Raw genomic sequence first — 13,294 nt, 5'->3', positions numbered from 1 at the left:
TCTGCAGTGAGCGTCATTCATTACGGTGACTTAATTTGGGACCCCTGCCATACTTTGCGAGGGTGAGGTAATAATGAGTAGCTCTCAAGAGATAGCGGGTCAAGTGATAATGTGCTTGAACGTGGAGCTTAACCCTTAACGGTCGGGGGGGGGGCGTTGAACGCCCCCCCCTCCGGTTTTTTCTATCTCATTTTCTGTGTGTGAAAGATAAAGAGCCCAAACTGCTTGACTTTTTAAGTTTGGGTATGACACATAACTGAGAGTTGGAATTTTTTGAATATCTCCATCCTGGCGGGCACAGGATGCCAGCAAACCTGGCAGGGTCATCCAGGTAATGATCAAAAATATTTTTTTGACTTAAACAAAGCATTTTATCTTACCAAAATACTAAAATATCCTCTAGTAGTACATCCTCATATTAAATAAAGGTGTTCAAGTCAATTTCAGGTTCCAGGTATGATCCTGCAGGTCCTGATCCTCCAGGTCTCCAGAAATCTTTAAAAGGCTCCTGTGGCCGCAATTTTTGACTTAGAGACTTCAAATTTTAAACTTAAGCTTATCTTACATGTCTACATAATGTATTAAAATTTCATAAAGATCCGCCGCCGTTTTCCCGCCGACCGCCGACTGCGGCGGCTGGCAGCTGCCAAGTACAGCTGCGGCCGCTGAAATTTATGTTTTGATATTTCAAACATAAAATTTACATAAAAATAAACATTTTCTGCAAAAAAAATTTTCTTCTAGCTTCAAAAATAAAAAAATTACAGCCGTTTGAAATTTTTAAGTAAAAAAGGACCTAAAAACAAAGGTTGTTAAATAAAAGGGTGAAGGAAGCGAAAATTGACCTTGACTTACTTAAGGTCGAAAATTCATCATAACACAGGGGACTTGCACAAAAAATTTTAGCCCTCTAGCTGTAATAGGAACTGAGATAATAGGGGGGGGCGTTGAACGCCCCCCCCCCGACTGATTAAGGTGCGGCAAGGGGCCCGACTGTAAAGGGTTAATAACCCTAGTGGCTGTACAAAAGTGTCTCAGCCTACTCCATGAATACTTAGGTCCAAAACCTAAGAGACTATGGCTAATAAATCAATCAATAGAAAAGCTTCGCTTTTAAAAATAATTACGCACAAAAATACCTTTTTTTCCAATATAAGAGGAAGGGGGTTCTGTACTCTTCCAAACACTTTGAAGTAAACTGCCTTAAGATTTTTTTTTACCATTGTAGATGGACATACTTACTTCCTTCAAAATTATAGATAACCTACAAGTAAAACATTATGTACAATATTTTTGTTTTATAATTTAAAAAAATCAAGTTTATAAAACCTCCTAGTCCTAAAAATTTGATGGATGCTCTGACTCTACAGTAGTTATTATAGAGTTGCTACACTGTTAAGATAACACAGTATTGCTACAGTATTCTTTATGCAAGGTTTAGAATATGTAGGATGATTATAACATTAATTGCAAAGTAAAGCATCTACTTAGTAATAATTAAGTTAAGGTTGTAGTTTCATCCTCATAAATTCCAATAAGTCTACACATGCAAAAGCTTCAAAAAACTCTTTAAAAATATATAAATTAAAGAAACATCTTTATGTTTTAATTCTTAATATTCTTATTAACAAAGAAGAAAATATCCATAAAGTCAAAACTGAATAATAAGATTATACATGTATAAAAGTCTAAACAAAATTGTTAGTAAATTTGTTATAAAACTGCTTAAATGCAGGATAATGTTTAACAATAGGACAATTCTAACATGCCTAAGCGCAAAAAGAGCTGACCGTTACAGACTGATGGACGGGCGGACGGATCAAACTTAATTATAGAAGAGCTTTGCTTTGAAAATGAGAATATGGAGAAAAAAAACAATTTTTTAATGCAAACCACTGTATTCAAAAAAATATAAAAAATAAATAGAACAATTAATAATTCCTAAATTACTAATTGTGGCCAAACCATAATTCTTTAATTCACTATATCAATCAATTCCTGGTCGGTAAAGCATGCCTGAGGTAATATCCAGGTTTTCAAAATTTAGTTAAATTCATTAAATTAATTATTAAAATATGATGAAACGCCCCTTAGGAGGTGATGTCACAAAACCAACAATACCTGTTTTTTTTTTTTAATGAGTGAAAAACTTTATAAAAGATTTAAAGGAAAAATTATTTTATGATTGAAATATCGGAATGTCCTACAGGCTTGCTTTGTACAAAAAATCAAATTATATGTTGGTAATAATATTCAAATCTATCTTTTAATCTATGATTATCATGAAATTAAAAAAAAATATTTCATCCATTTATAAGAAATAAAAGTTGATTTTACTGCCTAGACATTTGAATATCAAATCCAAACAAATTTATAATCCTTAGGCATTCTTTCTTCTGAAGTTCTTCTTCAGATTTCCAAAGATGTCTACCTGAAAATAAAATAAATGCTATTCATATGATAGGCATTTATTACACAATAAAAAATAGAACAGGAGAAGTGTTTTGACTTCTTGCGATTTCAAAGTTTCTCATATTAGCAAAACTATGTGCAGTAGTGATTTTATGGATTTAATGGCCTTTGTCATTGCAAATGTGAATTCACTAAAGAACCGTTTTAGACAACTTGATAAACAAAATGAAACAAAATCATAAAGAAATTTTAGATGTAAACAAGAGTTACCTCAGAGTTGAAAACAGTACTGTTCAACAAGATGAAGAGTCCAGGGAAAACATTCAGAACAACAATTATGTAGCCAAAGACATGGGAGTCAGCAACAAAGGCTAAAAAGATACATCTATGTACATATATCCACATTAGAGTAGATTCTATATTACTCCAAACATCTTTTAACCAAGATCTTGGGGTGACTACATTTAGGTCACATCCATCTTTAGACTTTTTTTAAGGCCAACTATCAATTAAGTATTTCCATTTATCTTTACTTTCATAAAGTCAGTTCATCATTATGTGAATAATATAAACCCTAATATCAATTTTTTTTAATTTTCAACTTCAAGTTTAAGAAAAATATTTAAAGTTTATAAAGTGTATAAAATTACCAAAGACAATGTTAAGAGTCATCACAAAGGTTAGGACCAGTGTACTTCTGAAGGATACCAGAAGATCCAAGATTATTTCACATGTTGTGTCACTAAATAAGTTAAATTATTATCCAATTAAAATATAGAATTAGCATTAGCAATCTAAATTTTCAAGTGAAAAAAATAAAATATTTACCTTGAGTTTTTCTTTACCCAAACATATGTCAAGACCATTCTAACTAAGCAAAGAAGCAAAGCAACTCCTTAAAATTTACATTAAATCTTTTAAGGGGATAGGGAATTCAGGAGGAGGGGGTGTTGGAAAAATATTTTGCACCATTTTGTCTATTTGAAAACAATAATAGTTAAGATTTTCATAGTTTTCTAAACGAATAATAATGATTTTGTAGCATACTAATGCTGATGCTTTCTTAAGTTTGATTATGAAAACAATAAGCTTTTTTGTTGCAATGTCCAAATTATTGGGTTCATCAAACAGATAATTTACAAATTATAAGCAATATATCAAATAATTGGTCTCAACAAGATTATCTATAAATTGGTTACAACTTACATATTTACAATTTAAGGACTTTATTTAAGAGATGATTTGCTTAAAATATTGTATCTTGTTATTGTTAAATTATTACAAGTTTAAAATATCTATGAGAATTCTAACATGTTTAATTAAACAAGAACAGCTATCAATTCATTCAGATTTACAGAAAAGATTTGCTTTTAAATACTTTAAAAAAATAAACCTATGGGAATGATGATTGCATATTCAGCCCAGTCATTCAACCAGCAACTGTCCACATGGCCTTCCACGCTTCTGAAAATACATATTACAGTTACAATCTTTAAAATTCAAACATTTCTATTCATAACTCTAAATTATTTCCTATAAGAAGAAAATCATTTTGCTGCATGCATTTCAAAATATTGACCAGAGAAACATAAATAAAATAATTTTCTATTTTTTTTTTTCTGTATCTGTATTTTAATGTATGTACATTCATATTTGATAACAAGTATTGTGTTTGTTTGATTTTTACAAATGCAAGTTAATTTAGCATTTCTTCAGATCTTAATGGACAGACAAAGAGACATAATTGTATTTTTTTTGTAATTATATGTATTTATTGTTTACCTCCTCAGGTAGAAATAGGCTTCATTTGTTAGACTAGTGATGAGCACTCCTCCAGCTAATAAGAAATATTAATAATAAATTATTTTTGATCAAATAATACTAAAATTTCATTGAAATTGAAAGCTAAAATAAATTCAATATATAAGAAAAGATTCTAATGAATATGCTTCACCTATTGCAAATGCTAAACCATATGAAGCAATGGAAAGGTAGAGAAGATTTGTCTGTGGTGCCCTCTTGTTGTAGAATTTGTAGTAGACTTGTGATGAATCTATTACTAAAAATATAACAAGATTGTTAAGGTTTAGTATCTTAATATGATAGTGCGTACCCAATGTAACTCTACCTAAACTAATTTTAAGCATAAAATTATATGCTTGATAGAAATTTGGAAGGAAACTCTTGTTTCTCAAACAAGAAATTCACAAAAACAATCTTAATTCATCATTCAGATATATCTTTTATATATTTTATATATATTTTAAATTTCAAAATGTTAAGGTCATTGTATACATTTAAAATCTTACATCAGGATTCCTGGAGCATTAATAAATAATTCAAAATAAAATGTTTCCTCTTTACATAATTTTTAATAAGGTGATTCTCAGGACAATTATGACACAAAAACGTATTTTTTTTTTGCAGTTTTCCAACAGATTATATGACATTCATTTTTTTTGTAAATTATGAAACTTGTTGTTGATAAATATTTTAATTCTGTTAATAAAATCAATAACCACATTGGGTTAGAAATATAAGAATTAATACCTATCCATGCATAGCAGGCCACAAACGCAAAATGTGTTGCAGCTCCAAAACTCTCACAAACAGCACAGGGTAAAATATCATTTCTACCTAGGAATTAATGAATATTCAAATTCATGACACACAGTATAACAGTGTCTGTACATTTGTATCAGAGAATAATTCCAAATTATATATGGTTTTAATAGGTAAAAATACTTATATTATTATAACCTATTTTTTTGTTAATTTTTAAAAGGATGGGAATTTGGCTGTTGGTCAAGTGATTACATATCATTGAAGTATACCAGATCAATTTTATTATACATTTACTTTAAAAGAGAGGAGATGAGATATATGGAGATCAAGCAATATAGAAAAGAATTTTAAAAACAATTTTTAAAGTTGATGGATATGACACTGTAGCTTATTGTAAAACAAAAAAAAGAAATGGAATGACTAATTTTAATTTTTATTTTGATATAAAATAGTATTTTTATTTGCTAAAAATATTATTGAATATCTGCATAGTGTCCAATTACTACAAAATTGTTTGACTTATTTGAGAATATATGATTTATAAAAAAATGATTATTATCTCTCCCTTATTTACAGCTTCTATCAGTATTAATTATTTACCTACAAAGATTAGAAATCCAAGTTGTGCAAATGACATGCACAAGTTGAGATTTCTCTCAGCAGACCTCTTCATGTTCACTTCATCATCATCTTTGTCCCTAACAAAAAAACATTCTATATTAAAAAATTCATATTCAATTTAATAAAATAAAAATAATCAAAAAAATTTTGACTGAAATATTTATTTCATAATATTAAAGATGAGTTTCAAACAGTACTTAAAATTACCTTCCAAAATAAAGTAATATTTCAGTGACAATGATAGCCAAGATGGATGTAACACCAAGAAAGATTGATAGCAGATGGAATACTGAAAAAAATAAACCATTTTAATGTTTTTGGTAGAGCTTTTTAGAAGTAGGTTAAAGATAGCTAAACAAAATAAATAATCTTTGATGTCTGCAGAAGTCATAATCACCAGTATGTAGAGAGTTGTAATTTTATGAAAGCTTTGTGTTTGTAATGAAGCATTCAAAAATAGCTCAAAAAAATCAAAAATTGTCCAGGACTGGAAGTTAAATGAATAAGCAGTAGTAGAGCAAGTCATGGTTTTTTTTGTTTACTATCAAAAAATAAACTTACCAGGATCATCAGCTTTAACTTTATTGTTAAAATCCATCATGACTCCAAAACTAGTTAGATGATCACACACACATGTCACATTTTTCCCAAACACCTCTTTCCTCTGAATGATATGTAAGTTTGAGTAACTATCATTTAGAGTTAACATAATTTGGTATATTCCCTTTCATAGCAATACCACTCTTATAGGGTGATTTGTTGTATTATGAATGTAGATTTTCTCCTATTTCTAGCCCCTGCAACGGGCTATAACCCTGTGAGACCAATTGCCTAAATCTGTGCAACAATCACCTGATCTAACCTAACTTAACCTAACCTAAAATAACAAAGCTACCATGAAAATAGGATGAAACGCCACTTAAAAGTCACAAAAGGGAATATACCCAAATAATTTTGTATTACCCTCAAACAATTATGTAAGCTATGTTTTGATACTTTCCCTCAAGATGAGTAACTAAATATGAGTATAGATTTGAAAAATTTAGTGGGGAGGATTCTAGTTTTTTGTTTTCTTATTTCTAATATCCTACATTATAAATATTTCTTAAGGTTAGGATTTCAATAACTACTAAATGATTTTTCATGATTAGGGAAGTTATCTGTTGATTTTATGGTATCTGTGCATTAAAAGGTAACACCCAAATTTGCTGTTTTTTAGTATTTTCATAAATTTTTCTTGAAATATAAAGATATCTTAAAACTGATTGATTGGGCTTGTAAAGGAACCATTTAAGTATCTTTGGTCGAAAAAGGTCTTAATTGTAAGCATTTTTTACCAAGTTGTGGCCAAAAAATAATAAAACATAAAAAAAGGTAACACATTTTAAACAAAATCTAACTTAACATAACCAAAAGTATAACACATAGAAAACAATATCTTATAGAAAAACAATCTGTAGCTAGGATATTTGGTAATGGAAGATTGCAAAATGAAAGCCTTAAAAAGATATAGTGCAATGCTAGTTCAGTCTCTCTTAGTTCAGTAAAACATTATTACACAAATTTATATGTTACATGAGTATAAAGTAACAATAAACAATTCATCATGAATTATATTTCTACTAACATGAAGTTGGTTTCAACCTCCCAACTCATACAATACATAATTCTTACCACACATCCTTTAGTAGACCACTCATTTTCTTCAGTATCCAAGTAGATACAATCTGGATATCCAGGGATAAACTGGCATCCAGGAATATTCTACAAGAATTATGGTAAATGAAATGAAATTATTGACATATTTTTTAGATATTTTCAAGTTTACCTCATATACTTCTTCCATATTAAAAGTTATAGTTGAGATCAGGTTTTCCTTGCTGTAACTTCCATTGTTAATGGTCATTCCTGTAAAATTTTTAAATATTTCTATTTACTAAAAAAGACTTATTAATATTAATTTGCAATTCATGTTTGTTTATCAAACTATGGATATGGAATAAATTCTTTGGTAGTTTGTAGTTGCTATAAATATTAAAAGTCAGAAGATTTTAAATAATGAGTCTGAATTTAACTGATTAAAAATTTTCTTTCCCCCCTCTACCTATTTCTGCTAAAATTACTAAAGTGTGCATCCCTTTTAATATTATCTTAAATTACCTAGGAGGCGATCACCAAGCATACCTCCATTGTTGAGTGAATCCATTGGCAAACTTAAAAAAAAATTAAATATAATGAAATTTAAAAAGCTAACTAACTCATAATTTTGAATTGTTCCATATTATATTTTAAATTCTTCTTGATATTTAAAGCCAACCCTTTACTATACAGATTATGTAACATTAATAATTTTTTTTATTGGTGAAAAGAAAAGATTTTATTATGTAAATAAAAATAAATTTTATTGAGCCATTTGAACTTTTGAATAATTGCAACAAACTCAAATATTCTTTAGTATAATAGTTTACAATATATTTTTTAGGTAGGAATTTATGAAAATCAGAGAAATAGTTGTAGTACAATTGTTTGCTTTTAAGTTGTATTAACCTTATCCTGGTTATAGATTACATATTTGAATAATAATAAAATCAACTTACTCTGCAAATATAGGAGAGTTCTTGTCATTAACATCTGGTTTTGACTTGATTGATGTCAGGACAAAAACATTACAATCTCCTTTCTCCAATTCCAACTCAACACATATTGTTCCCTGAATAATATGCAAGTGACCTATGTATACAGTGCCTAAAATCGGGACATTAAGAGTACACAAAAGTAAACTTTAATAGATAAGCTTGTATTTGAAGAAATTATGTAATTTTTTGCTTTCTTCATTTAATGTTTGTGTAAGCATATAAACATAATTACTTATATTATTTTATCTTTCACATGCATATTGGTCTCTCTCTCTCTCATGCATGTATAAGGTTTTTGCAAATATTATAAAGAAATCCCCAAATTTGAATATCTGCTGGACCAAAACCGGATACAAATAAAATTTTTTTTTAGAAAACATGAAAGTTAGCAAATTCAATTGCTAGAATAAAAGTGTTTGTAAGTCATCTTTTTTTATGACTTCTTTAACCCTTTAAACCCGCAACTGTAGCGCATCTGCTCGTTGTAGGCAAGGTGACAAAGGTCATGCAATCAAAGGGTTGGTTGTCTGATGGGCAAATGGACACGTTACAACGCAATCATAGGGCTTAGGGCTGACAACCCTATCCCATGTCCATAAAAAAGCCACATTGTTACAGAAACATTGACAAATTGTCAGCAGCCTATGCTCCCCCTGTGGAGTGAAAAGGGCTTGTTACTGTTTTTTTTAACCCTTAAATGTCCATTAAAACCGCGAGATTGGCATAAAGATAGATAAAAGTTGATTTTAAATTTTTTGGATGTCCCACTGGGATGTAATTTTCTTTTTTTACCTTTCATTAAGTATTGATAATTGAAGTTTTATTTATTCAATAATATCTTAATATATATTTACTTGGTTTAGTTGAAAACAGTATTCATTTGAATCTTGATTTTTGACTAGATTTTTCACTTGAAGCTGTATTGCTGCAAATTGATCAGTAGCTGAGTCTTCACATCTGTTAAACAGAAATTAAAACTTGAGTTTGCTCTAATAAGATTTAGGTATGAAGATTTAAATAGACTTTTTTTGGTTTTCTTTATTCTCAACCAAGTTTTCCTTTTTTTCAACAATAAAATTAAAACAATTTTAACCCAACAGGAAATGTGGTGCTTTATACATTCTTAAAGAAAAAATAATCTCAAAAGTTTTTGTAATTTTAGTTTTATCAAATCTGTTTTAATTATCTGTAATACTACAAAGAAACTCTCTTAAAATTTAGATTGGATTAAAGGGACTGTGAATGAGAAAATTTCTCATCAGATTATCAAACCTTAACATTATCTCATTCATATAATCTCAAAGATAGGGCAAAACTGTCTCTCGTTTTACTTAAAAAACGGCTTTTTCCGACGATTTTTACTATGTTTAAGATTGGGGAAAAAATTTCCGGACTATATAAATGTGCAGTTAATTTTCTTTTTTTTCCTTCTATAGCTAAAACTATTGACATAGTTCTCTATTTTTCCTAACAGTTAAGCTGACTTTTAACACAATCTTTGCTTTAAACCAATGTATAGTTACATTTAAACTATAATGAGCTAACCAATTAAAAGTCCTCAAAGTGGTAAAGCCAACGAATAAGAAAAGGTTACTATAAAACTTTGGAGACTAGTGTAATAAGCAGCCCATTGTCCTCTCGCTCTCTGTTCTTAACCTCCATAATTTATATGGAGGAGGTGAAGAGAGGTTGATTATAGATGTTCTAATTGCAATAATATGGATATTTACTAAATCTATCCAATAAAACATAGTCCTATATACTTTGTTAACTAAACATTACTTTATATTATCAATGTAAAAAGCCATGTAATTTTCTAAATAAGAACATACTTAAATAATATTGTCAGACAGTAAGTAAGCTTACTAAAATAATGTATAATTTAACTGTCCTTATGTATAACCCGAATTCCAGTACTTCTGCAAAAGCTATTATTATCCGTTGAATTATAACAGATTCTCACCCATACTGAAAAATCATGTATAAAAATTGTATGAAAGGCAAGTTTTCTCACGATTAAAATTTTAAATTAAAAACCAGTTTTGTTACCCAGGGCCTTCGGTTTAAAAATGGTTATTTAATATCAGCAGAAAGCTATCTATAATATGATGCAATAGATAACTGTTACTTCAAATGTAATATCCCTCTCTTGGTAACTAAAAAAATGTTCTAACTGTAATAGTGAGTTTACATTTCTTGCTGAGTGTGTACAATTTTTACATGGACCATAGACAAATATACTGATAAAACAAGGATCACAACATCATATGGTAAATTTGAAACAACTACTTATTAAAGTGTTATAATAGCCTTTTTCCATATTTGTATTTCAATGACAATACTTACTTACTATAAAAAATCTTTTTGCTGTATAAAACTTTACTCTTCTTGATCATTTAACAAAAATTGCTTGTTGAGCACTGATTACCCACATTATTTTTAAAATAGATTGAAAATAAGGGATGGATAGTTTCTTATTCCTTGCCTAACCCTGAAGGGCTACCAAGTTTAAAACCTAACCAAGCCTGTGCTAAACTATTTTTTGCTCAACCAGGTAATAAGTGTGAAAGTGTTCTTTCTTTTTCATATTAATCTCCCATCAAACTATGTATGAAATTAATAAAATAAGAAATTCTTTTTGGTTCAGATTATAATAGCAAAGTATATATATTAGGAGATTTTAATATTGATATTCTACAATTTAAAAATCATAGAAAAACTCAAGAATTTATTGATAACATGTTTGCCTCTGGTTTTTTACAAATTATAAATCACCCTACAAGAATGTTGAGCCATGCTAATAGAAGTAGTGCAACGTTAATAGATCATATCTGGACAAACAGTTTAAATGACTTCAGGGATAATAACTAAACACATTTCTGATCACTATGCACCTTTTCATTTTTTAAATAATTCTAAAGTTGTAAATAGGCCCAAATTTATAAAAACCAGAATTTTTTCTGATGAAAATATAAATTCTTTTAAGACCCTTTTACAACAGGCTAACTTTCAAGGTACGTTTAACAAGCAACAAAACCCACAAATAGCTTATGACAAATTTCATGAGATTTTTTTCAAACTTTTTGATGCCCATTATGAAGAAAAAACTATTCGCTTTAATATAAACATACATAAAATAGCCTTGGATGTCAAAGGGCCTTTTAAAATCCAGGCGAACAAAAATTGAACTCTATTCAATTTATTCTAAACACCGTTCAGTTGAAAATAAACAAATTTTTAATAAATATAAGAATCTTTATAATAAACTACTTAGAGCAATGAAGAAACTTCACTATAGTAAGCTACTTATTTCACATCTAGGCAATCTTAAAAATCTTGGGAAATTATCAAAGAGGCATGTAATAAGAGTGGGAGGGCTAATAATTCTTCACCTAAATCTTTGAATATAAATGGTAATATTATAAATCAAACTGAACTAATTGTTGAAAATTTTAATAGACATTTCACAAGTGTAACTACTAATATTCAGCAGTCAGTTCCACCAACCGATCACCCCCCTGACATTTATTTAGATGAGGTCCAAGCAAATTTTATTTTCAATCTAACTTCCCCTGAACAAATTATGCAAATTTTTAGCCATCTTGAAAGCAAATCTAGCAAAGATTTTACTGGTCTATCCACTAAATTTGTAAAAATAGTTTTGTCGCTAATTGCTAAGCCACTAGCACATATTTTTAATTTATCTCTTAGGCATGGTTTGGTCCCCTCTCAATTTCAGATTGCTAAAGTTTCTGCAGTTTTTAAAAAGGGTGGAAATCCTGAAAACCTTAATGATTACAGGTCAATTAATCAATTGTTGGTTTTTAGTAAAATCTTGGAAAAATTAGTTTCAATTCAATTGAAAGACTATTTAAGTGAGAATGACATTATTCACCCTAATCAGTTTGGTTTTCAGGAAGGAAATTCTACAATTCATCCTATGATTCACATGCTAAACTAAATTTCAACTGCAATTAATAATAATGAATATACAATTGGTATTTTTGGCGACCTAACCAAAGCCTTTGATATGGTTCCTGTAGACATAATGTGTAAAAAATTGGAAAAGATAGGAATTAGGGGGTCCACTCTAAATTGGTTTAGAAACTATTTAACAGATAGACAACAATTTGTATGTATTGATTCAATAAGTTCAACACTTAAATTAGTGAAATTACTCTAGGTTTACCACAAGGATTGATACTTGGCCCAATTCTGTTTATAATTTTCATAAATGATTTACCAAAGTCCACTTTATTATATTCTTTACTTTTTTGTGATGACACTACTCTTCTTGCCTCAGGGCCAAATTTAGCAGATTTGGTCACATTTGTAAATTCAGAGTTGCAAAAAGTCTCTACTTGGTTTTGCACTAACAAAATGTCTTTACATCCTTTAAAAACTAAGTTTATCCCTCCCCTCATCTAATTCCATGGAATGAAATAAATATCTACATTAATGAAAATAATATTGACTGTCTTTCCCCTAATGATCAACTCATTAGAAAATTAGAATTTGTCAACCATGAATCTGAAATACCTGCTATAAAATTTCTAGGGGTTTATTTTGATCCAGCCCTCAATTTTAGGTACCATATTAAACAATTAAATGCAAAACTCTCAAAATCACTTTTTGTTTTACGCAAATGTCAAAAAATATTAAATCCTGAACTTCAACTTTTCATTGTCACTTAATCTATGGAATTATAGCATATTCTTCAACATATGATAGCCTTGTTAATGACATCTTTAAGCAACAAAAGAAAGCTATTCGATGTATTTCTAATGCCAAATATAATTCTCACACAGGAATTTTATTTAAAAAGTTGGGTATTTTGCCATTTCCAGCACTTGTGGATTATTTTTAATTAAATTATATGTATCTCTATATAAAGGATTTGCAGCCTAAATCATTTAGAATAAGCAATTATTGGACTTTGAATCAAGATAGAAATATTCCTTATGCTTTGAGAACTCAAGCTGACTTTGCTATACCATTTTCCAGACTTGCCCTAATTTCTAGATTGCCTTTTATTTCTTTACCAAAAACATGGAATAAAT

General features: G+C 29.1%; 1 protein-coding gene across 1 annotated transcript in view; it reads right to left on the bottom strand.

Annotated features, from left to right (window-relative positions):
• Nucleotides 1-1,878: 1,878 nt before the first annotated feature.
• Nucleotides 1,879-13,294, bottom strand: part of LOC145329296 (adhesion G protein-coupled receptor L2-like) — a 46,595-nt gene continuing 35,179 nt past the window's right edge. The window contains exons 18-33 of the mRNA XM_080173357.1: nt 9,089-9,191; nt 8,196-8,308; nt 7,759-7,811; nt 7,427-7,506; nt 7,273-7,362; nt 6,160-6,262; nt 5,806-5,887; nt 5,578-5,675; nt 4,963-5,049; nt 4,367-4,471; nt 4,195-4,249; nt 3,806-3,876; nt 3,241-3,307; nt 3,063-3,154; nt 2,683-2,783; nt 1,879-2,431 (exon numbers count right to left, since the gene is read on the bottom strand). Coding sequence (XP_080029483.1) covers nt 2,381-2,431; nt 2,683-2,783; nt 3,063-3,154; nt 3,241-3,307; nt 3,806-3,876; nt 4,195-4,249; nt 4,367-4,471; nt 4,963-5,049; nt 5,578-5,675; nt 5,806-5,887; nt 6,160-6,262; nt 7,273-7,362; nt 7,427-7,506; nt 7,759-7,811; nt 8,196-8,308; nt 9,089-9,191 — 1,351 coding nt within the window. The 3' untranslated portion in view covers nt 1,879-2,380. The remainder of the gene's footprint in view (nt 2,432-2,682; nt 2,784-3,062; nt 3,155-3,240; nt 3,308-3,805; nt 3,877-4,194; nt 4,250-4,366; nt 4,472-4,962; nt 5,050-5,577; nt 5,676-5,805; nt 5,888-6,159; nt 6,263-7,272; nt 7,363-7,426; nt 7,507-7,758; nt 7,812-8,195; nt 8,309-9,088; nt 9,192-13,294) is intronic.

The sequence above is a fragment of the Acartia tonsa genome, chromosome 10, assembly GCF_053477335.1.
Source record: "Acartia tonsa isolate MP-2025a chromosome 10, ASM5347733v1, whole genome shotgun sequence".
Classification (NCBI taxonomy): domain Eukaryota; kingdom Metazoa; phylum Arthropoda; class Copepoda; order Calanoida; family Acartiidae; genus Acartia; species Acartia tonsa.
The sequence above is the reverse complement of the archived record's forward strand: the minus strand, read 5'-3'. Positions and strand labels throughout refer to the sequence as shown.